The sequence below is a fragment of the Cupressus sempervirens genome, chromosome 1 (genome assembly GCF_028749045.1).
Source record: "Cupressus sempervirens isolate cs-2001-9-10 chromosome 1, ASM2874904v1, whole genome shotgun sequence".
Taxonomy (NCBI): Eukaryota; Viridiplantae; Streptophyta; class Pinopsida; order Cupressales; family Cupressaceae; genus Cupressus; species Cupressus sempervirens.
This window is the reverse complement of record NC_143118.1, coordinates 241,120,468-241,147,706: the sequence shown is the minus strand read 5'-3', so window position 1 is coordinate 241,147,706 and position 27,239 is coordinate 241,120,468. Positions and strand designations below refer to the sequence as shown.

Genomic DNA, 27,239 nt, shown 5'->3' with positions numbered 1-27,239 from the left:
GACCAACACATTAACTCAAGAATACATCAGTTATAATGCTAATTGCCACCTGCCATGTCATGGTCGAGAATGGAAGAACACGGAAAAAAACTATTTAATAAATTATCTGTAGTTTTTTTATGCTACGTATGAATGATGGGACCCCCTCAATAGGATTAGAAATGCCAATACAATGAAGAAAGGCAAATAGGTGGGCATAGATCATTAAAGGAGTAAAATTCCATAAATTTGTTTTGTTAATGATTGATTGTGCATTCATCATTATTCATTTATGGGAGACACTTCCTTTGTATTTTATGTCTATCATTATCACCACCTAATAAGCATGATATGGATTACTATACTAGATGACTAGGCATTATACGTGGAAATTACAAAAGAATTTTAAACATATATTTTTGGGTGAGCCATCTCATGTGCCACCAGAGCAAAAAGGACCCATCCCATGCATAAAATAATGAGAAAATAATGAGAGACATACGCAATAAACCATGGTTGGTCAAATATGAAGGTGACAAAGATAAAAGAAAATCAATATAAGTTGGTCTACCATAAAGGTAAGTGTAGATATAAAGGAGTGATTTAGTTTTGAAAAGTCACAACCTTTGTGTGAAAAGAGAAATTTAATTTGAAATCCATGCTATATCATATGAGGTGGACATTAAGAGGAAGGGTGCTAATAAAAGAAGGCAACAACTCATATAATCACCACATTTGAAATGAATTTATAAGTATTTAATATGCCACTCATGGTAAGAGAAGGTAAAGAATATAAAGTCATGAAGGGCTACCAAAATGAAACCTGAAATTATAGGAGATCAAACAAGTGAGGTATGTTATGTAAAGGTAACTTGTTTTATTAATAGAATTTTTAAAAAAATTGTTAAATGAGTTTATTATATAACTTTTCTTATATATATAGAAGATGGAATATATGCTTGTATATTTCAATTAGACATTTATCTAAACTATTCTTTCTCTTGTTTTTATATTTTTATACATACAATATGAGATGTGTGCCTTGATCTTTCCCTTAGAGAATGTTATTATAGGAAGAGGGAGATTGAGATTCAAAGGGAGCCTGACATGTTATTAGAGGCAACCTTGAAAGAGAGGGAGAAGATTGAGGATGTTATTTAGTTAACCTTCACTGAACTTGGTCTTATTGATTAAGAGGGAGTAAACAATGTTGAGATGGGTTCTCTAGTGTTTATAGCATAATTTTAGTGATAAGGAAGGAAGTATGAAATGCAAATGTAAATTCAATGAATAAGAATGCAATTTACTGTCAAAATAAGATATTCATATTAACTACCACCTTAAAAAAATCAAGAGCGAAAACTTTATTTCAATTAATACAAAAGGTGCTAGGCATCACAGGCCCACCTTTTGAGAGAAAAATTACTAAGGGGAGGGGTCATCACAATGGTAGCTAAGATAGGAAATATGCAATTTAGTTGAACAAATGTTTTGTCAATAGGGTGGATATACTTTAAGATCTCAAATAGATTACAAGCTTACTCCTAAAGAAAATTGGTAGAAATTTTCTGACTCCATAAAATGAAATGAGTGGAAATAATAACATTCAATGTTTCCACTATCTAACTATCTCATCAAGGTCTTTAGCTCATAGCAAGGGCAACACAAATAAGTTTGGATAAGTGGATCAAGCATTTTCTAAGATAATCTCAAATAGACAACCCAAAAATTGAAGAGTGTCTCAGTTGGGAAGGAATCATTGGGCCACACATAACATGATAGTGCAGATATCACATAACATGATAATGCAGATATGGGTTGATTTAGGATCATTTTTATTTTTTACTTGTAGAAGGGGTACATCTTAGATTTGGGGAAACCAACACAAGTGATGATGCCAAAGGAATCCATATTTGATCTGATGCAAAATTGTTCAACAATATAAGAATGAGTTGGAATTTTACACCATGGGGGGAATAATAATCAAAGTTCCATTCGCACTTGAACCTTCTTTAGAGGGGAGATGTTCTACATACAATCTAAAAAGACAATTTTTGAATCCTCGTGCAGATAAGTATTCTTATCTTTTACATTTATCTACTCATTGTAGACTCTCTCTTATTTATAATTCTATTCATACTATAAGGGTTATTTTCCTTGATCTTTTCCTTTATGTTTGAGGATATTCTTACAGGAAAAGAAGGTTAGTACTTTACATATGCTACCAAATATTGTGTAGAATCAAGCTAATGATAGTAGCTTCAAAGACCTTGATGATCAAGATGGATAAAGTAACACATGAGCTTAGAAGATTTATACTTAGAGGGAGTCTAGAAATACATGTGGGTAACTGAATGATTTTGATGGGCCCACTCCTATGTATTTCATGAGGAAGTGATGACTTATCACCAGAAAATTAGATATCGAATTTAGAGTGGGTTTGACAAGAATCCTTGGGGAAGAGAGTCTCTGAGGGAGTAACTACTGGACTTGACTTCCCAGGATCATTGTTTAGAGGGTAATTTTTTGAGGTGAAATCCTTTAAGAATGATATATTCTTTATGAAGAAAAGTTCTAAGTGAAACTCCTTGTAATGCATTCTTCTTTGTGAGAAATGTTTAAAATTTAATTTTAAAAAAATAAAATTAAAAAATAAAGGTGAAAGCCTTTGTACCACCCTCTGACTGGGTTCATGGTGGTTGCTATTTCGCATATGATATGTAATGAAAGGTGACAAAATTTCATTGACATATATGAACATAAGGTAACCATTATAAGATGACGATCTTATAAATAATAGACCTGTTATCATGACATACTTCATTAAATTGTTGTCTCAGAGTGCTGGAAATCATGATAACAAACATACGGAAGATAACCATTGTAAGGTGGTGATCTTATAAATGGTAGATCTGTTATCATGGTTCTCTCGGCTAAATTTTTTTGGACACCATGATAACCAACTTGTTATGGTTCTTTGGGTTGGATCTTGCCGAATACCATAGTTACTACTATAGACCACACTTAAGGTGGTGTTTTTAAAGTTATGGAAATTGCTTCAATTGTGTGTTATGAAAGGTCAGAAAATTAGCCTCATAGTGAATTGAATATCATACTGAGATGACATCTCATCATATTCTTGAGAGCATAACGTGTTCTATAAATCCTCCCTAGCTAAGAGGGAGTGTTAAGGTTGTAGTTTCTGTCAGATTGATTTTATCATGAGATACCTTATTGATGGTATAATATATATTATTATATAATAATACATATATGGTTGCATATTAATATTACATATATGCTTAAGATGAATTATATATATGGTTGTTTGTATTACTGTTATATTAATATGTTAATTAGTGATGTTTAACCGTAGAGACATGTCTCCTCCTCTCATATTTATGAGTCCTCAAATCTGCATTTGGAAAATCATAAATAACAATGGCTATGATTCTATATTCATAGAAACAATCCTAAAAATTAACAATTTGGACATTTATCCAAACAATCTTAGGAACTGACGTATGATTTAACAATTTTGAAATGAAGTTCCACATATACTTTCTTGCTTAGTTTGAGGTGGGGGAAACACCTAATCCATTGGATTGGGTGATCACAACTTCACCATTTGAACTATTGCCTTTTTAAACTTTATTTTTCCAAGTTTGATTCATCTGGGTTCTCACTTCTTCAGTATCAACCTTTTCTTTTCTATTGTTCTCTTCAACATTAGGTGCCAGTGCTTAGTTAACACAACCTCTTCTTATGTGAGAGACCTTTCGACAATTGAAACATATTGGTCCAAAATCTCTCCAGTTTTCTAATCTACCTCTAAGGTGTATGCTTGTACAATTTGTTGCAATATGTCCATACTTTCCACAAAATTGATATTTGACCTAGGTATTGTAATCCCAATTTATGGTATTACCTTGCCTAGGTGTTTTGCCTTGACCTTTAGGTGTCTAATTGTTCTTTGCTTTAAATCTACAATCTTGTGCCTTATGACCATACTTCTGACATGTGTGACAATATCATTCAAATCTAGATGTAGCTTGCATGTTACTAGACTTTGATCTACATTCATGTGCTTGATGTCCATGCTTCTTACAATTGAAACAAATACCATTGAATTTAGGTTTGGGATTTGAATTACCAGTTTTGCTCTTGAAAATGTTTGTTGTATGGCCCAATTCTCCATATAGATAACATGCATGCTTCTTGTTTCTAGCATTCCTTTGTTCTCCATGCATGGATAATTGTCCTTGCACAATTGATGATATGAAATTGTTATAATCTAGTCTAGTAGTGTCATTGGGTCTTCTTTGCGCTCTTAGTTGTTAACAAGTTATCTCATAGCCTTTCTAGATCTATTCATTCTTTCCATGATCCCTTTCTAATATCTCAATTGAAATTCCAGTTGATTGTTCTCAGATCTCAAATTTTTAGTAGCTTCCACCTTCCTAGAAATCTCATGATTGGTACTTAATAATTGGTTGACCATGTCAAATTAATTGAGTTAGCCTTTGTACCTCATTGATTCTCTCATCAAGACTTTTAGCCATCTTCCTTTTATCTTCTTTAGCCATTACCTTGTCTTCTTCAACCTTTTTCTTTTCTCCATTCAATTCATGTAGCTTCACTGATTGTATTTCATCTTCTCTTTTTAGTGCTCTTACTTCTTCATTCGAGATTTTGTTCTTCTATAATAGATCTACTATTGTTGCATCAGTTTCACTGGATCTTCCCTCATTACATAAGTCATCAATGCTTTCTTGTATTGAGTGTCATTTTGTTGTATTTCCATCTCCTTCATTCTCTTTAGGGATTTCTTCAGTTCCTCCTTTGTAGCCTTGACTTTTTCAAATGCAAGTTGCAAGTCAATCTTTTGATTCTCAATAACCTTTCCCAACTTGTAGGCTTCCATCTCCAAGATCCTTGACTCTCATGTGGTTAGAATTTTTCTTACAAAACTCTTCTCTAATACTAATTATTGGACATCTAATAGGGAAAGTAAGGAGTTGAGAATTAGGGGGGGGGGAGATGGGGATGAATTAGGATCTATAAAACTTTTAACAACTCTAAACATAAACCATATTTGATATCTTCATCATAAAACCTTATCTCATCTTAACTTTATATCAAACCAAGCATTCACTACAATGTAATATCAAATCTAACATCTAATAACATGAGTAAAACATGTAAACAATAGATCAACACATAAAATAGTAATTTGATAACATAGAAATTGTCCAAGGTAAAGGTAAAATTACAGTGGGATGACACCCACAAAATCTTCACTATGAAAACAATAAAGTGCGCTTGTTAGGGCTACAAAGTTTGATCACGTCTGATGATCTACCCCTTGAGGGGCCTGCCCTATTAAGATCTTACAAGACTTATTTAGTCTACCTTTATTAAAGGATTTTAATTGCACAATTAAGTGAGCACTCTATTAAGAGATTTACATAGGCCTATGAGGACCACTCTATTAAGAGATTTACCTTGAAACAACTATTAAACTAAATTAGTAGCTTGATCTTTTAGTCTACACTTGAATACTAATTACAAATAACCTCTTTCCAATCTGATATCACCTCTCTATAGTATATCTTCAATAGCTTCTCTCTGCATTTCTTGGTCGCCTCACTAATCCTTAACACTTGACTTCACCAAATTCACCTTTAGCTTCACATCCAATCTTCTAACTGGAAACCTTCATGAATTGGGTCTATAAACCCTCCTTAAATAACTATTTGATGAAGCTTCTAGATCATGACCAATGATCTAGATTCATCCCTTTTTCCACTTAGTCTTTCTAATTTTTTGATTGGTTAATCACCTCTCATAGGGATTGATGATCCTTAATTACATGTGTAATCAACTCCATGATCTATAAAACATGCTTCCATCTCAAAAAAAATGATTTACATCAATGTTTGTGTCATCCCAAACATTTATAAAAAAATGTGTTACTTGACACTAATAGCTTATTGATGCTCAACACATACTGATTCTTCATGTTATTCCTTAGCCTTAAATGTACTTAGATTCTACTATTTTGCCCAGGCTCTATATTACTTGACCTATGTTTCTTCTGAACAACTTGGCAATCACTAGAGCACTTGATGACACTTGGATTTCTTGACATAACTACTACTTGGCAACAACTGATATATACATCTCCTTGTTTATATAGTATTACTCGACATGTATAGAATCACTCAGTCCCAATATTGAGTGAATAAATCTTCCTAGTAAATGACTAAGTGTTTTGCACTAACTAACAATACTAGATTGACTTTAGGGTCAACACTTATAAGGGACACAATTAATTTATCCATTCTACACAAGTCCCTAAGAAACTTGTCTATTTTCTTAGTTTGATGACATACCATCTAGACTTGAGTTTGATAATCTATTTTTGGATGTATTCCCATCTTTCTTCTTAACTCAGATCCTCTTCATGTTGTTCTTGATTTATTCTCTTTTTATTTCCTCTTTTCCTTCATTATTTTAATCTTTGACTTGTTAGTACCTACAGTTCTATTTTGTGTGTCCACACTTAATGAAAATGTAGCATGTCATTAGTGTTGATCTCCATGATCTTGTATTAAACGTCTCAAGATTATAAATTGACAATCCTTTGCTATGTGTCTAAAGTATCCACAATTCTTGCTTATTGTGCTTCTCATTTTCCTTGTCTTTAAACTTCTAGATGTACAATGTTCATCTTTGTAATCAAATATGTTTCATGCATGACAATATCCTATAAATTTTCCTTCTTGTGAGGTGTTGTTCATTCTCATCATACATTGTCTTTCTTTGTGTCTGAATTTGTGTTAGTTATGGAAACAGCCATTAAAAGGTGTTCTTTTTTTAGTATTCATTGATTTTCTTCTACAAAAACTTGTTGTGTGACCCAAATTTCCACATTTGTAACAAATGGGTTTCTTGTTCTGTATATCAATTGGTCTTTTGATTTTATGTATTGGATTCTCTTTTGTTGACTTGGATGATTTGCATATTTCAATTTTTTTGTTATTGATATAGCCAAGATTAGTTGTGTCACCCATCATCTTTGACCTTTTAATTGTTCATGAATCTTCTTCATGCTTAGATCAAACTTTGTAAGCTTCTCACTAACTTCTTTTTCAATCTTTTGTCTATTTGTCAATTCTTCAACTTCCTTTTTTAGTTTTTGATTATTGAAATGTATATTTATGTTCTCTCACTTATGTATCCATTTAATGTACTTTTTTCTTGTTGTAGCTAGAGAATGATGTTGTTTTTATCTTTAATCAATTTCTCAAATCTCTCTTATCAATTTCAAGTCTTCCTTTTTCTTCTGTAGCCATTTTCATCTTTTCAAGTATTTCAGTCATCTTTAGGAATTGGCTTTCAAGTTCCTTTTTGGCTTGTTATAGGTTTTCTTCTAGAATGGTGTTTCTTTCCATAAGATCAATGGGTTCTACGCCAGCTTCTTCCAAACTCATACTATTATGAGAAAGTTCCTCAAGATCTTCAAGACTTGTTTATAATCATTTTGATAATTATTTTAATTTTGCAATTTAGGCTTTCAAACTTTTCTTCAAATCTTTATTCCAGACAATAGCTTCATCCAAGGCTTCTTCTGATTTCTTTTCCTTTTTATACTTTTCCATGTTCCCAGATCTATTCTCAAGTTGTTAGGCTTCCTCTTATAGAACTAGATCTCTAATACCAATTGTTAATTAGAAAGTAAGTACTTTTCCATGTCTCCCATTCAATATGATATATCTTTAATATTATTTCTAACATATCTTTGTCCTTATATCTTTCTCCCCCTTTGACAATAATGCAAAAGGCATCATACCTTTGCTAAAATTGCTCATATTATGATGTTCATGTTGCTTCTATGTTCCTGCTTCTCTCACTATTCCATTCTAGAGCAGCCATTGTCTTCATCAACTAATGTAAAAATGTTCTTTTGATTTCCTCATGAAATGATGCATACTGCATCTTTCTGGGTGACTTTTGATAGGGGTAGAACCCCTAGTCTATTACATAAGTTCTCAAAGCTTTCTCTTGTTAGTGGGTTGGTAAAGATATCAACAACTTGTTCCTTAGTTGGAATGTATTCCAATCTAACTTCTATATTTTGTACCTGCTCTCCAAAAAAATGATACTTTATGGATATGTGTTTTGTTTTTGAGCGCATTACCAATTTTTTGGAAATGTTGATGGCATTGGTGTTATCACAATGTATAACTACAAGTTCCTCCACTAGTTCTTGTATACCCTCCAGAATTTGTTTTATCCATACAAATTGCTAACGATTAATTGTAGCTTCCATGTACTCTGCTTCTGCAGTTGATTGCAATATACAATTTTGCTTCGTGCTGATCCATGCAACTAACATTTCTCCAAAAAAAATGCTCCTCCACTTGTTCTTTTCCTATCATCAATACTGCCTCCCCAATCTACATCTATATAAATTTCAAATTAAAATATCCTTTCTTTTCATACCATAAATTGAAATCTTGAGTACCTTTAAGATATTGGAATATGCTTTTGACTGATGTTAAATGTTTCACCTTGGGTTGTGATGAAAATTTTGCCATCATTCCTACAGATTGAGATATATTTGGCATGTTGTGAACAATATATTGTAGCTTCCCAATCATTGACCTATACATGGTTTCATTCACTTCTTGAGATTCATCCTCTTTTTATAATTTAGAACCAATAACCATCAATGTACTGATATGTTTGGATTCTTCCATTTCTAATGTCTTCAATATTTCTTTTATGTAACTTGACTGTATAATATAGATACCCTTCTCCATCTATTGTACCTAAAGTCCAATGAAAAACTTTATCTCACAAATCATGGACATTTCAAACTCATTCCTCATTTCCTCTACAAATGACCTCCTTGGTGCATCATCTCCTCCAAATATTATTCATCCACAAAGATTCCAACAATTAAAACCCTATCTCAACTTTCAGTCTTGAGATATAGGTTACAATTATCACTTGTCCTGACAAATCCTATTCTGATAAGATATGTGTGTAGTCTCTCATACCAAGCTCTTGGTGCTTTTTTTAATCCATATAAGACCTTATGCTATCTTTATACCAGATTCTTTCCTTGTTCTACAACGAAACCTTCAACTTCTCAACATACACTTCCTCTTCCAAAATTCCATTTAGAAATGTTGACTTGACATCCATTTGATAAAATTTAAGTCCTTTATATGTTGCATATGCCAACAATATCCTTACTCCTTCAAGTTTGGTTACTGGGGAAAATGTTTCTCCATAATCTAATGCTTCTTCCTATGTATATCCTTTGCAAACCAATCTTTATTTATTTATGATTGCTTCACCACTTTCATTCAACTTATTTCTAAATACCCACTTTGTTCCAATAAAATTTTTATCTTTGGGTCTGGGAACTAGTGACCAAGTTCAATTCTTTTCTATTTGATCAAGTTCTTCCTTCATAGCTAGTTTCCAATTTTCATCTTTCAAGGCATTCTTCACCATCTTTGGTTCTATCTCTGATATCAGACATGTAGAATTTCTTGTTCTTAGCTTACTTCTTGTTAATACTCCTTTATTTTTGTCTCCAATTATGTTTGACATATTGTGATTTATCCTGATTCTTTTTGGTGTTATGGGTTTTGTATTTGTATTTTGTTCCTCAATTTTGTCTTGCTAGGTCATTATCAATGGAGTATTATCGATTCCTATACTTGTTTTCTAGGTGCTTACCTTCTTTAGTTCAAAGTAGATTGTAATTAAATAACTTGCACAATAGAAGAAATAATATGAAATATCATATAAATACTTGATAACAATTGAGAGTAATAGGCCACTTTGAGGGGGTAACCTCCAAATATCTCCAATGAGAACACACTTCACGATATGGTGTTAAAATAAGACTCACAACCTCCTATATATACCTAATTATGCTTAGGTTAAATAGGCACAACCCTACATAACACCTAGGCTGACCTATTTACCTAAATAGTAATATAATAATGATAAGATGACTTAATTGAGGATTAAGATAGTCACAAGTTGACTATTCATAACCCTATATACACCAATATTAAGGGCATAGCATGCCTCCTTTCTTTAAAGAAGCATTGTCCTCAATGCTAATCAAGTGTGGATTCTTTTGAATGAACTCCTCATTTTCCCATGTGGCCTCTTCAACTGGTAAGTTCTTCCATTGGATGAGATATTGAGTTAGGGTTTTGTTCCTCAACTTCTTCGTAGGTGTTTGAAGAATGCACTTTGGTTCCAATATTATCTTCCTTCTTCATGAAGTTCTGATAGTACCATTTGAGTAGGAATGTTTTGCCCAATTACCTTCTTCAAACAAGAAACATGAAAAATTGGATGTATCTTTGTTGTTGGTGGGAACTCAAGCTTGTAGGCAATACTACCAATCTTTTGCATGATTTTCTATGGTCCATAATATCTTGGAGACAACTTATTATTCTTTTTTTGTTGTTTCATTGAGATTTGTTTATAAGGCTGCAATCTCAAGAAGACCCAATCCCGAACTTCAAAGATTCTTTCACTATGATGTTAGTCTGCTTGTTGTTTCATTCGATTTTGTGCCATAGCTAAATTCTCCTTGAGTCCTGAAAGTACCTATTGTTGATGAAGCAAGTGGTCCTCTACTGCTTGAACTCTTCGTGGCACCTTTAACGATGATGTGATGGAAGGAGGATGATATCCACAAAGTGCCAAAAATGGAGATATTTTTGATGAGCTATGAAAAGAATTATTGTACCACCATTCTGCAAGAGGTAGCCAATCTACCCATTGTGATTGTTTTTCTGAAGTGAAACAACATAGATATCCTTCCAAACATTTATTAACAACCTCAAATTACCCATTTGATTGAGGATGGTGTGAAGAACTATGAGCCACTTGGGTACCCAACCATGAGAATAAATCTTTCCAAAAGTGACTAGTAAAGATAGGATCACAATCACTAACAATAACCTTAGGTGTACCATATAGTTTTTGGATATTCTCCAAGAAAACTTTTTCCACTATAGTTGCTATAAAAGGATGTGATAATGCAATGAAATGTGCATATTTAGTGAGGCGATCAACTACTACCATGATGACATTATGAACTTTAGATTTGGGAAGCCTTGTGATGAAGTTCATGGATACCTCTTCCCAATGTTGGCCAAGAATAAATAAAGGCTGCAAGAGACCTAGTGTCTTAATTGTTTCCCCCTTATTTCTTTGACAAACCAAACATTCAACCACAAATTTTTGAACATCACCTTTTGGCCCTTTCCAAAAAAAAATCTTTCTTGACCCAATGATATGTCTTCAAAAATTTTGAATGACCACCAATTGGGGACTCATGTAGTTCTTTGTGAATCTTGAGTTTAAGAGTGGAATTCTTGTAGAGATACAAGCACTCTTTATACCAAAGAATATCCCCCTTAAACAAAACTTGTCTGAACTACTAGGGTCACTTTTTATTTTATGGATGAGATTACTTGTTGCAACATCATTTTGCCACTCTTTTATGGCTTCTACCACCCAATTTTCTTGTAATATTGAAAGGGCACACAATAATGCTTCATATTTTTTATCCTTCCTGGAAAGTGCACCAGCCACAATATTTCCCTTCCCTTTCTTGTATACAATTTCAAAGTCATATCCCAACATATTAGTGACCCATTTTTGTTCCTCTTCTGATGATAGTCTTTGTTCCAAAAAATATTTTAGGCTATTATTATTTTTCTTAACCTTGAAGCGTCAACCCATTGAATAAGGCCTCCATTTTTTAACTTCCTGAAGGATTGCTAGCAGTTCCTTCTCGTAAATGGGTTTGGGTTGATTTTTACCTGTTAATTGATGACTCTCAAAAGCAATTAGTCAACCTTCTTGCATGAGAACTGCTCCTATCCCATTTCCAGAAGTATCACATTCCACAATGAATTCCTTGGTGAAGTCTGGAGTGGCAAGAACTGGAGTTGTACACATAGCCTTCTTTAATTGCTCAAATGATACATTAGTAGATTCATTCCAATGAAAATGATCCTTCTTCAATAGAGTGGTAAGGGGTGCTGCTATATGATCATAATTCTTCACAAATGTTCTATAGTATCCTATCAATCCCAAGAAACCCCTCAGCTTCTTAATAGTTTTTGGAATAGGCCATTCCATTATAGCCTTAGTTTTGTTAGGGTTCACCTTTACTCCATGTGAAACTATGTCTCCCAAATGCTTCACCTCCTTAAGACCAAAAGCACACTTGGATGGCTTAGCGTAGAGTTGATGATCTTCAAGTAATTATAATGATTGATCTACATGTTGTAAATGTTCTTCCCAAGTCTTGCTATAAATTAATATATCATCAAAAAATACTAACACAAACTTTCTCAAGAACTTTTTAAAAATGGAATTCATCAAACTTTGGAAAGTAGATGGTGCATTGGTAAGACTGAATGGCATCACCAAAAATTCATAATGACCCTCATGAGTTTGAAATGCTGTCTTACAAATATCTTCCTCCTTAATCTAAATTTGGTGATAACCCGATCTAAGATCTAACTTGGTAAAATAAATAGCTCCATTTAATTCATCTAGAAGATCATCGATGAGTGGAATAGGAAACTTATCTTTAATGGTGTACTTGTTGAGCACTCTATAATCCAAAAACTTGTGCCAAGTTTCATCCTTCTTATGCACCATCACAATAAGTGAGGATTAAGCACTTTGGCTATGCCTAATAATTCCTGCCTTTAGCATTTCCTCAACAATTTTTTCTATCTCACTTTTTTGTATGTGTGGGTACCTATAAGGCCTGATGTTTGGCGACTGGCTCCCTACAACTAGTTGTATGGTATGGTCATGATCCCTCTTAGGAGGAATTCCTTTAGGCATATCTCCAAGAATCACTAAGTGATGATCAATTATTTCTCGTAAATCTAGATGAGTAAGAGCATTAGATTGAGAGACTTCTAATGAACATAGATGGGCCACAAACCCATCTGCACCTTTCTTAAGAAACTTTTGCATTTGATGAGAGCTTACCATCTATGGAGATTTTTCCTTCTATCCCCTTAGCTCCACTACCTTTCCTTTTGATTGAAATCACATGAATAGTTCTTGGAAGTTCATCTCAATTGTTCCCAATGTAGAAAGCCATTGTACTCCCGAAACAATATCCATCGCACCCATGGATATCACATACATTGGGGTATCAAGTTGATAATCTCCCATGGATAATTTGATGCTATGACACTTCCCTGAACAATTAATTGTGCCCCCATTTGCAATCAAAACCTAAAACTCTGGGGCTGGATATATAAAACAATTTAGAAGAGTTGCCAACTTTTTATTGATGAAATTATGAGTACTACTTGAATCAATCAACACTGTCACTTATCTACTTCTTTAAGAAACTCACTACCTTGAGGGTTTGTGGTGCACTGAAACCTGAAAGTGCATGACAAGAAATGATAGGTTGAGAATCATGTGATTCCTCACTTGATTCCCTATCCTCCTCTGATATGGGCTCATCCTCTTCTTCCTCACTTGGACCTTCAATATAGAACAATTTCTTTTCACTACATTTATGTCCTCGACTATATTTGATATCACAGTTGAAACACAACCCTTTTTCTCTTTTCTCCTCAATTTGTTGTGGAGTCAACCTAGTAGGTTGAGGAAGAGAACGTGTTGAAAATATTTTTTCTCTTGTCACATTAGCCCCTTACTTTCTAGGAATCAAGAACTTCTCCTCTACCCTGCGTGCCAATATAAAATACTCATTTACTAAGCTGGGACAAAACATGCATACCTCATATTGAATGTGATCCCTGAGACCACCCAAGAATAAATCATTCAAGTTCTCCTCTATAATTGTATCCACTCTTAAGGATAGATTTTGAAAATTTTGAATATAATCCTTAATTGATCTTGTTTGTTGAAGCTTAGCAAGTTGGCTAAAGAAGTTTTTAGTCACACTATTGCTATATTGTGCTTGGAGTTCTTCTATTAAAATTGACCATGATACAGTGAGACCCTTTTTCCTCTTATGAGTACAAAGCCAACAATACCAAATGAATTGATCTGGTTCTAGATATAAGGAAGCCATCATGACCTTTTGTCCATATGGGATTTGATGTACTTCAAAAAAATTCTCCATTTGATTTATCCATGTTAGAGGATCCTTGCCATAAAATTTGTGCATATCCACCATTGGAAAAAAATTCCTAGATCCTATCGGATTATTAAAATTTGTGTCATTGTTAGATGACTTGAAGGTTTCACCTTGATTGCTTGAGAGCTCCTTGTTTCATTCATATAGGTGCTTAACATGCTTTGTATATATGATACATCTCCTCGTAGGTCACACATATCCCTCTTAACCTCTTCCTTGAACTTACTAAGTTCCTCAATTAGATTACTATCCTCTGTTGTGTCCCAATCTTGATCAAAGGATTTTCTCAGTGTGGTAGTATTCTTTTTGCCTCTTGTTGAAGGCCCCGTCATTGATGGAAACCAATATTTTTGAAATAAATCACACAAATGAAATGTTAATTCTTTGATTTTTAAAATTTTTTTTACTGAAACGTACTTGGGCAAAGATACACTTACTCAGAAAAAATCCCAATAAAAATTAGCAAATTTGCTGCATTGAGAGAGAATTTTCCTAATTTTGCAGTATTTGGCTTTTTTTTTTTTCCTTTCAATTTCTCCAAGCTTTGAAATTTAGGCTCCTCTACTATGTATTAAAAAACCCAATACAAGTTATACTTCAATTCGGCAAGATGTGAGAGATGAAGATCTTAATAAATTGTGTAAAATAGTAATTGTACAACAATTTTCTCAAATTTTCTCCAATTCCTCTAAATTTTGGACTATAGCTTCTTTAATATGGTCTTCAAAAATCCTTTAAAAATCTTTGAAAATTTTTCTCAAATCTGAAAGTTATACTCTTCCCAAAATATCCCCAATGTTGAGAAAAAATCTTGCCTCTATGGTGCCAAGATCATGTTGTGATACCACTTGTAATGAAATAACTTGCAAAATAGAAGAAATAATATGAAATATCATATAAATACTTGATAATAACTGAGAGTAATAGGCCACTTTGAGGGGGCAACCTCCAAATATCTCCAATGAAAACACACTTCATAATATGATGTTGAAATAAGACTCACAACCTCCTATATATACCTAATTATGCTTAGGTTGAGTCGACACAACCCTACATAACACTAGGCCGACCTACCTACCTAAATAATAATATAATAATGATAACATGACTTATTTAAGGATTAAGATAGCCACAAGTTGACTATTCATAATGCTATATACACCAATATTAAGGGTGTAGCATAGATCAAGTCGTCATATTCTTCAAGTTTTCTTCTACTATTCTCCTCATTTTGTTCTAAAAATTCATCTAACTTTACATTTGTACTTTCAATAAAAATTTTTGTCTTCAAATTTAAAGACTTGTATGCCTTTCTCTTTGTTGAGTAGCCCAAGAATATTCCTTCTTCACTTTTGGAGTCAAATTTTCTATTTCTTTCATCTTTCTTTATGTAATGCTTACTGCCAAATATTATGAAATAGCTCACATTAGGTGTTCTTCCATACCATAATTCATAAGGCATTCTATTTACTCATTTCTCAAGTTGTACCCGATTAAGCGTATAAATTGTTCTACTAATGACTTCTCTCCAAAAGTTGTGTGATACATTATTTTGACATAACAAAGTTCTTGCACATTCAACTATAGATTTGATCCTCCTTTCTGTAATACCATTTTGTAGAGGTGTTCTTGGTGTTGTCAATTGTCTTTTAATTCCATTCTCTTCACAATATTGATTGAATTCATTTGATATAAATTCGCCTCCTCTATCAGATCTGAAACATTTCAAGGTTCTTCTAGTTTCTTTTTCTACTCTAACCTTGTATTTCTTGAACATATCAAATGCTTCTGACTTTTCTTTTAAAAACATTAACAACATCATCCTTGAGTAATCATCAACAGAAAGTCCAAAGAATTTATCTCAATGATAATTCTTTAGACCAATATGACCACAAAGATATGTGTGAACTAGATCTAACAAATTTTGCATTGAGTATTCCTCACTAGAGAAAATTGAACGAGTCATTTTTCCAAATCAAAATTCCTTGCAGACAACATTCTCCGATTTGTTTACTATCGACATTCCTCTTACACTTTTCTTCTTGCTTAATTTTTTTAGATTGTCAAAGTTTATGTGACATAATCTCTTTTTCCATAAGCAACTTTCTTCAAGTTTTGCTATAAGACATTGAACTAGTGATGTGTGTAACTTAAAAAGATTGTCTTTTGTCTTTTCACTAGTAGCAAGTAGTCTTACATTCTTTTCAAATATTTTATATTTTCCATTGCCAAATTCAAACTTAAAATCTTTATTGTTCCATTGTGAAACACTCCAAAGATTGTACTGTAAACCATCAGCCCAATAAACTTCATTAGATACAATGTCATTAGTTAGATTAAATGTACCTTTTGCTTTGATCATGTAGGGTGATCCATTCAAAAATTTCATTGATCCTCCATCACATAGTTCTAGGATTGTGAACTTATCTTTGTCTCCTATCATGTGTTGTGTGCATTTGCTATAAATGATCCAATCATTTTTCTTGTCCATTTGTGTCATTAGTGCCTTTCATTCTTTGATACAACCTTTGTTTGTTGATTCTTTGTTAATAGCAACAAAAACTATTTCTTCATCATCTCCTTCTACATCATCCTCATTGTCCTCATCTTCAATCGTGTAACAAGCTTTCTTCACTTTATGTCCAAAATCTTTGTTCCTTTGTACTGCTTCATCTTTTCTTCATTTTGATCCTTCTTTGGTTTGTTAGGACATCTATGTACAAAGTGACCAATTTATCTGCAATTCCAACATGTGATAGGAATCTTTCCTTTGTATATACCTTTCCCTTTGGGAAATCTTTTTTCTATTAAAGATTCTAGTTCTTCTAACACCTTTTCTTCTACTGCTAGACCTTTGTATTGACCATCATAAACAAATCTTCTACCGCGTTGCGTTTCTTTACTTGTTGAGGCTTGAAATGTTATTTCATTGATTGGTTGACTATTATCATAGTTTCTTATCTCGATCACTGTTAGTCTACCGATAAGTGAATCAATGACAATCTTACTCTTATCAATAGTTCTTAGTTCTTGTATTGCTGAAACTCTTATTGTATTTTTGTGAGGTAAGGTTCTCCTTATCTTGTTTACTACTTCATTTTCATCAATATAACCTCCAACTCCTTTAATTGCAACAAAAATTTCCTTTACTTTTGTTCCATACTATACAATAGTCTAATTCTTACTCATTTTCATGGCATCCAGTTTTCCTTTCAGTCCTTCTATGTTGGCTTCTAGAACATGTGTATCTCCTCCATTTACTTGTAGCAACTTGTCCCACATTGTCTTAGTTGTTGTCAAACCTTGTATGTTAACATATTTTGAATTCATAAAAGCACTAGCTAGTTCTCTCATTATTGTCTTGTGTAGTAAATTTTCTTCTTCTTCTGTGCATCATCAAGTTGTCCAAATAGTTCAGTATACTTTGTGGTAAGAAAGTCTTTAGCATTATCTCCAAGTCTTGAAAGGTGCAATTTCATCCAACTTTCCCACATCCCAAAATCATCTTCATATTTGTTAAACTTTGGTGCTTCCTTCCTAGACATCTTGTGATCTTTTCCCAAAGTAGTTATGCTTCCAATTCAGGAACCAAAGCTCTAATACCAATTGTAGGTATAAGATTGCTTACTTAGAGGGAGGGGTGAGGGGTGAATCAGTAATCACTAAATCCAAATTTTTACTTTCACCATAATTTAAAAATTACTAATAAGATACAATTATAACTATAATGTTGTTATTGGTTACACAAACAATAAACTTGTAACAAATAGTACAAGCATCAATAATTTCAATACTATAATTCATCTCTTGGAAACTCGATTAGGATGAAAACCATAGTGTGAGAATAGTGCTTGCAAAATAAAGTACTCTTCTAGAATGCACTCTGTTATGAGCTTTCCTAATTAAGGGTTAAAAACACTGTTAAGTGTACCTCATTACAAGATTTCCCTTTAAATCTGTTAGATTTTTAATCTACTAGGAGTAACTTTGTTAATAGATTTTAACACTCTAATCTAAGAATGTCTTTGACCAATTAGAGCCACCCTTCCTAGGGATTTCAGATTGCTACAATGATAAGAAAGTACCTATTAAGTTTCAAGATTTGCACCCTTTACTAAACTGGAAACGTTCAGTAATCCTTACTTAACATGGGATTCATTTCACTATGCGAGACTGGATAATGAAACGAAACCTCTGGATTCTAGGCTGGCTCCTATTGAATCTTTCAGTGATAACCTCTAAAACTTAAAGAAAAACTTGAGGGAAAAGGGAAGAAATTGCAGAAAATAAACCTAAAACCTAAAGCTTAGACTAAGAAAAGGAGGTGATACACCAAAGTGATTATGAAGACCTGAATACACATGACAGAGAGGATTATATAGCTATGAGAAATACACATAAAGCATGACTTCCTGTAAAGGCTTGCACAAATGATTTATAATAAGGTTTCAGTACTGAAACTACAGAAGGGAGGATAAACTAATACCTCACTTTGATTAATTTCACATTAATACACATATTATAACCTGCAAGCAAACTTACTTTTCTACACAAAGGTGCTAGAATGAGACATAAAGACAAGGAATAATGAAAACACTCACAGGTTATCCTATCAAATCATTCAAAAATGCACACATAATTTGCAGAAAGAAAGAAAGCTTAATAATGAACACCCAAAATAGCATAATCACCCTTGCTGTCACTTGTATTGTATCTCCAAAAATGAATTATAGACTTTGCAAATACAGTCCAGGACTCAGAAGTAGTCATAGAAATTCTATGCATAAAATCTGAACTCTCTACAATGAGTTGAAAAACTCATACTTATGCACCTTTATCCAATTGCATTTTGAAAGCCATAAATGCTAGGTCGAATTCAACCCCAAAGCCAAACTTGAGTCTTTGAAAAGACTTCAAAAGATGTACAAAATAGCCCCAAAGGCATGGTCTCATAATATCATCATAACTGCCCCTCATAAATATAGTTATTATCTCTAAGTAGACTCTAAAGAGTCTCCAAAATACTATAACTCCTCAACTGTAATCCTTCTAGACATTTCTAATTGATTTTCTGAATTAATACCATGACAAGGGAAAAGGATGACTCACTGAAGTTCGATGATACACCTCCTTTTTCATTTAAAAATAGGAAAATACTTTAAATGATTTATAATTATATCATTTAAATTTTTCCTTTACAATAGTATATTTATGCAAAAGAAAATAATAAAATAATGTCCTTGTTATTTTGCATTTGGAATAAGAAAATAGTATTAAATGATTAATAATTTTCATTTAAATATTATTTCTTACAATAATAACTATGCAAATTTTTTTTAAAAACACTATTATCTTAAAAAAACTCTTAAGGGAAAACATAAGCCCCCCCCCCCCTTTACACTTAAAACCAAATATGAAAAGGGATTAGAATCCCATGAGAAATCCGCGGACTCCAAATTTTTTTCTAAAAATGAAAAAGGGTAGAATACTTATTCGAATACCCTAATCATCTTTGTCATTTTCGCATTTACAAAATTGGGAGTTTCTGGATCTGCGATGAAGAAGAAGTGAGGGTTTACTGGTCGCTATTGTTGCTTGATGTTGAGCTCGCTGGAAACATGGCAATAATAGCTTGCTGTTCGGATGCATTTGTTTTGTTCATCTTCTAGATCTTGTCGCCATGAAAACATGTTGGAGTTTTGCGCTGTTGTCGCCATTGTTAAATCGTGGAGGTAACATTTGGTTGTTTTCTTGCTCTCATTTTGATTTTGCTAGCTGGAAACTTGTGTATCGAGGGTTTTGTTAACTATTTTGTTGATTGTTTATGGCACATGAAATACATTGATATTCTGGTTTTGAAAACTCCATTGTTGAGCTTACTGGTTTGAAGCTGCCATGAAAACATGTTGGAGATTGCTGCATAAATGGAACTCATTCCGAGTTTTTCTTAGATTTCATTGTTGTTCTATGAATCTATATGTATTTCCATGGTCAAATATACAATGTTAATGCCATATGCAAGGTTTTCTTTGTTTGAATCCACCATGGGTTTTACTGGAAGTTGTTTTTGTGATGAGATTTTCTCTATCTCCTCTGCTTGTATTTGTTACAACAATTGCATTTTGAATATTGGCAAATCTACATATCTTGAACTAGCAATTATGGTTATAGTACAATCTGTGTGCTGAAAAAGCTCATTTACAACTGATAGAAAATGTTTGATCTGCTTTAAAAGTATTTAAATCCACATAAGTATCTGCAACTTGCCCCATCCAAATTCCCTTCTCTGATTTAGACTCTATAGCATATTTTTTGGTCTTTGAGTAGTTGTTTCAAGTTCTGAACAACAGCAGTGAGCATTTCCAACATTTAAAATTGTTATATCAGCTATGTTTTCTTTATGTATTTATTGATATGTTTTCCATGGATAGATCAGAAGCAATGATGCTGACTTAGTTTTCTCTTGAGTTTGTCTTCTAATGCCACCATGCTGTTCGAAAATAAGATCTGTTATTATTCTTTCATGTTGTATCTGTGACTTTTAAATGCATTGCCTGTAAACATATCATCCTATAGGGCTCGAGCACGGGCTCGTGACTCCCACAAATGACTTTTGTTTCATTTCTTTAAAACATTGTTATAAAAAGATTTTTAGCATTGAACTCGAGGTTTCTTTCCGTATTGCATTCAATATGGCTTATTTTCTTTTGTAATGAAATGCATCCACAGATAATATGTGTAGAGGTAGAAATATGCAGTCATTGCTTAGATCCTTTGGGATCTAATATCATTTTCTTTCATTTTTTTGCAGCTGCTGAAGAATGCAAAGCTTGGATCTGAACGAGCACACCAGGGATCTCGAGAACACATAACCAATCAAAGGAACATAAAATGTCTGGTTATCTCTATTCTCACTTATTTCTTTTAAATATATGCTATCAGTGTATGCATTCCTTTATGAAAGAAAGTTAGCTACAGTAGTTATACTCACGGCTTGTGTGAGATCTATTCCTTTCAACATGTCAATTCATTTCATACTTTGTAAAAAAAAAATGAAAATTGTACATATTAGTTGATGATCTATACAATGAACATTGTACCTCTTTTGCTCGTGATTTCATATATGATTTGCAAAAATGATGGAATATAAATGAATATAAAAGTATGTTTTCATTCTACAATGTTACTTAGAGTAAAATTTTTAGCATGTGTAAAATTTTGGTAACATTTTGGCGACCTCTGCCTGCTTGACACTTGACCATTTGTCGTTATTCATCGAGCATAGAGTCTGATTATGCATTCCTAGCACCTAGACCTGACATAAGGCAACTTCTAAAGTTGCTAGTTCAGTTTTTAATGCATGCACATGAGTTTAGTAAGATTTGAAACTCTTATTAAATTGACGAATATGCAGGGTTAGAACTCAAGTATCAACTATAGGTGTCAAAACTATCATAGTCGACCATTTGGTTTGAGTATGGGTGAATGTGTGGGTTTGAATGAATGCATGTATGTAGCATACGCATGGGTATGCAGATATTTATGGCTGGCAGCCATACATTTATTTGCAGCGATATATATGTGTGCATGTGTGTGTATGTTGGATATGTGTATGCGTTTAATCACACATATTTATGCATGCATGAATGAAATGAGCGGATATGACGGCTCAACAACATAAACTAGCAACTTAATTGAACTAAACTACAAAATAAAACAGGAAGCTAACCTAGAACAGAAACAAAACAAAACTAAATGCAGACACACTTATTGAAAACAAGGGAAACTAACTTAGTATGTACAAGGTAGGACTGAAACTCATACCTCAAAGCATAGTTTGAGGTGGATCCTATTCACAGGGATTGGTAGGATGTCTCCTTCCATGGTAGCTAGTTGGTAAGCATTATGTTGTTTGCATTCAACAATCTGAAATGGCCTAAGCCCACATATGATCAAACTACCGTGCTGGCCAGGCCTACTCTTTAGCACATCCCATTTCAGTACCATGTCACCAACATGGAATTCTCGAGCTCGAGCTCTTTTATCAAAGTTCCTCTTTATCTACATTTGTTGATATTCCATGGCTTCCATGGCCTTTTTCCTGGTTTCTTCTAGCTTCATCAATTGGGCACACCACACTAGCATAGGGTCACCTTCCTCAAATAGAACTAGCTGTGTAGCAAGATCAAGCACTGGTAATTCTGTCTCAATTGACAATCTGGCCTCTTTCCCATATACAAGCCTATAAGGTGAGTTTCCAATGACTTGCTTTGGGGTGATCCTGTCAACCCATAAGGCGGCTTTCAATTTTGAATACCAATCTCTCTGATTCTCTTGCAAATTGTGCTTGATGATCCTTATGAGGTTCTTGTTGGAAGATTTTGCTAATCCATTGCGCTGTGGGTAATAATTAGAGCTCGTGCTAAGATATATTCCATGATTAAAATCCCAATTAGTGACTTTCATTCCAATGAAAGCAAGCGCATTATCAGAGATAATGGAATCTAGTACTCCAAATCTGTTCACAATGTCATCATAAAAGCTTAGGACTACTATTTCATTTGGGTCCTTTAATGCCGTTGCTTTAGTCCAGCGTGTGAAATAATCAGTGGTTGTAATGATCCACTTGTGACCCGCACTTGATGGAGGGTTAATGGTCCCTATAAAATCAACGCCCCATTTCTGAAAGGGTTGTTCTGTCTTAATTGGCTACAAGGGCAAAGCTAGTAGCCTCTCTTTTCTTGCAAACATGGCACATTTAGCGTATTTTCTAACATGTGCATGAAAGTCTTTAAACGAATCAGGCCAATAATAGCCAGCTTGAAGAATCTTATAGGCTGTTGTCCTAGGGGAAAAATGTCCTCCTGAATGCCCATCATGAAATTCATGCAATATTTGAGCAACTTGATCTAAATCTATGCATCTGAGAAGGACTCCATTGAAGTCTTTCCAGTATAAAATGCCATTCATTAGCACAAAAGGGACTGATTGCAAGCGATAATATCTTCGCTTTGCTCAATTTAAGGTGGCTAGACATTGACTAGTTTTCAAAAAATGTATCATATCCTGTAACCAGCTTGTTGTTCTGTCATTGTTTCCAATAGCGCCAATCAGTAAAATAGCATTTTCTTGCTCCTCAAGCTCTGAAATATCTTTATCTGCGATTTGCTCACACAATCCCTTTCCTCTAACCAGCTTGGTTATTTGGATATCTATGTCATACTCCATGACGCGTGTGATCCAACTAGCATGCTTCTCATTCAAGTCTTTACTCAGGAGGAACTCTTTGACACTTGGATGCGTGACATGCAAAATGACATTGCTATGCATCAACAAGTGCCTGAATTTCTTAAGGCTTTTGACAACTGAAAGGACATGTTTTTCAACAAAGTTGTACCGTTGTTCATATTCTTCAAGTCCTTTGCTAAAGAATGCGATTGGCTATTCCAATCCCTCTGCATTTTTCTGTACCAGCATAGCTAAAATCACATCATAACCACAGTATGCATAAAGAATAAAATCCTTACTAAAGTCAGGATTAATTAGGACGGGTGCTGCTGCTAATGCATCTTTAATGGCCTGAAAATTCTCTTTGGCTTCCTTTGTCCATGCAAAAACTACATTATTTTTAAGCGTGGTTGTTAATGGCTTGAGAAGAGTTGCGATGTCAGGTAGAAATCTTCACACAAAACTTATACAGCCGATGAAACTTTGAAGGCTTTTCTTGTGTTGGGGTAAAGACAACTCCAGAATTGCTGCTACTCGTTCAGGGTCCACCGTGATGCCTGACTTAGATACAATGTATCCAAGTAATTTCCCCTCATGCACAAAAAATATACTCTTTTTGGGGTTTAATGAGATGCCAAACTTTCTACAACACTCAAAAATCTATCTTAGGTGATCAATATGATCTGCTATTTTCTGTGAATAAATAGTGACATCATCTAAATAGACCAAGACAAATCTATACATCAGATTACTAAAAGCCATTTCCATGGCTTTCTGAAAGATTGCTCCAGCATTAGACAATTCGAATGGCATTCTTTTGTATGCCATTGTTCCCCACTTTGTTGTAAACGTTGTTTTGAATTGATCTTCTTCCTTTACCAGGATTTGATTATAACCTAAATAGTCATCCAGCAAAGAGAACCTTTCAGCCCCTGACACACATTGTAATATATGTTCCATGGATGGAAGCATATATCTATCCTTCAATGAGACTTGATCCAAGTTTTTGAAATCCACACATAGCCATAATTCTCCATTCTTCTTCCTTACTGGGACCAAGTTAGCAACCTAGCTTGTGTGTTTGATAGGAAAAATTATCTTACTCTCAATCAACCTGAACACCTCCTTTTGCATCAAAGATTCCAGTTTAGGATTGATTGGCCTTTTCTTTTGCTGAACTGGCTTAGCTGGTGGTTCCAGCTCTATTGTATGTTGTGCAAGTCCTGGATTGAAACCTTTTAAATTGCCGTATTGCCAAGTGAAGACATCACTAAATTCTTGGAACAAATGAAGAAAAGCTTCTTTTTCTTTAGCTGAATTTATTTCGCCAAATTTTATGCATTTACTCGGTGCAATTTCTAGATCTAAATACTGGTTTTCTTTGACCAGCAAGTTGGCCTTTCTCGGTTTTAGCTGATCATCGAAATTGAAAATGCTTTCCAACGTTACTAAACCCTTTGGCAACTTGTTGTTCTTCAATTGTATCACCTGATCACCATACTCGTCTTTATATCTCTGCTGGTTAGAATTGGCAAAAACGTCTTCTTCCAGCAAAAATTATAGAATTTGTTCATTACACGATGTCTATAAGACTTTAGAATGTCATTTTTTGCAGCATTCAGATATCTAATTTGATTTACTACCTATCACCATACACCCTCAAGCACTTAATACGCATTTTCTTGCCCATTCTAATCCCTGAATTAACCCTTCGTACTCTACTGTATTATTGGTACAAGAAAAATTGAATCTAAAAGTGGCATAGTACCTATCATTGTTGGGTGAAACTAACATGATGCCTCCACCAGCATCTTGTCTACCCCTCGAACCATCAAAAAGAATGCTCCATAGCTGATCTTGGGACTCTCCCAACTGATTTGCGGGTTTGGCCAGATTGGGAATAACTTCATTTTGCTCATGTATAATATAGGTCCCTAAGTCAACACTCGTCATATGATAAAACTGGTTTTCATAGGTTTGACTTGATGCCCATTCATCAAGAAGAATATCTGGGACATCATCTAGCTGGGTTCAATTTTCAGCAGCTGTATGATATTCTGCTTGGTCAAATGCAAGCAGGTTTGCATTGACAGAACTGGGAACATAAGGCTCTCTGTAGTTTTTTGCAAGTAACTCAGATTTAATTGTTACTTTTGTGCCATATCTAGTCCTAAAAAGCATGTGGGACCAATCAGATGACAAATAACCACCAATCTTTGCCATGAAATCTCTAGACAAACAGATGGCAAAATACAGAGGTAAATCTATAACATAGATATCCTGTTGAATGGCAAAATTAGGATAGGCATGAAGGGTGACACTTGCATCTCTAATCACGCCTATAGTACCTACAGATGTCCCATCAAGTTGAACAACACCTCTTTCAATGGGCTAGTATTTTAGTCCTAACTAGTCAGCTATCTTTTTTGTCATGACTGAGCTTGTAGCTCCACTATCTACCATACAGTTATGGACTACTTTATCGCCAATGATCAAGGAAAGATAGAAAGGAGGCATTTTTATTACCTTATTTGATTCATTGGCAATTTTATTGCTGTCCTCCTCCTTTTCATCAGCGCTGGAAAATATTGCTTTTGCTGGTTCATCCATCACCCTTGCGGGATTTGCTTCATCCGAGAGAGCCCCTTGCAAGATATTCGCTTGACCAGGAATGGCCAAAGTCTCCCACATTGACATAGACATGTTCATCTTCTTCATGTTCTCCACAATATTAAATGGTGTAGCAAAGTGTGATTTCTGATGCGCTTTAATAGCACCATGCTCCGTTGGCTTGTGAATGGTTTCCTTGGTGACAGGGACGTGAGCGTCTCCCACCATGTTTGTAGCACTTGATGATGGCTCAACAGTATCAGGTGACTTACCCTTATTTGTTGTTTGCTCTGCTTCAAGGGCTCTTTTTTTAGCTTGGGTATTTGCTGATACTGGTGAGTCATTATTGACTGCACAAAACTCATCTTTTTGCCAGTTAAGGAAACTGGTTTCAGGAGTAGGTGCATCATGCTGCTGTTCAGATGCATCATAAGTGACATTTTGTTGTCTTGCCACCGTATTTTGTGCCATTAATGCCTGATTTATAACTCCATTTGTGCATGTGGCCTGATTATGTGGTTCACTACAGGGGAACACCACTCAAAATCTGCTGCAAGGTTGTTTTGCATGGGGACTATGTCTCTTATTGGATTTGCAACATTAAGAGGGATTGGGTTATAAGGTCGGAAAGGCCTTTGATTGATATTTTGCCTATAACCCATTGCATTACCTTAAAACAGTTGTTTATTTCCTTGGGCCTGACCTTGATTTTGCTGCTGGTAAGGCGGGTTTACAACTGGATTTTGCTGTTGGTAAGGTGGCCTAGGTTGGAACTGCTACTTTTTTAGATTAACCAGCTCATTACTAAAAGTTTGCATCATATTTTCGATTTTGAGCTGACTATTCTTAATCTCCTGCAACTCTTGTGAAGGGCCTGCAGTACCTGAAGGGCTTGCCACGGTAATTTTTTGGCTGGGAACAGTAGATAATTGGTTAAATGGTGGAATTGTCAATGGTATATTTGGGTGAATGTCTGAAAAAATAGGCATTGGAGGCCTAGGGGCTATTTTACCAGCCTGGATAAGACTATTTTCAGCTCTAATTGTGATATCATAAGCTTGAGGCAGCGAAACACCTCCCATAGATTGAATCATTACTGATATATCGCTATTTAAGCTTCTCAAATAATAAAGAAAAGCATGATTAGCTGAAGGTCTTACCATAATGGGTATTCTAGTCTAGGTGCTTTGAAACTAGTTGTTAAAATCCATCATTTGCTCTTGTG

General features: G+C 34.3%; 1 protein-coding gene across 1 annotated transcript; it reads right to left on the bottom strand.

Annotated features, from left to right (window-relative positions):
- Nucleotides 1-22,237: 22,237 nt before the first annotated feature.
- LOC149577060 (uncharacterized) lies at nt 22,238-23,404 on the bottom strand. The gene is made up of 2 exons (XM_089795715.1): nt 23,212-23,404; nt 22,238-22,836 (listed from the first exon to the last, which is right to left on the bottom strand). Exons 1-2 carry the CDS (start codon nt 23,402-23,404, stop codon nt 22,238-22,240), a joined length of 792 nt encoding a protein of 263 aa, XP_089651841.1.
- Nucleotides 23,405-27,239: the final 3,835 nt, after the last annotated feature.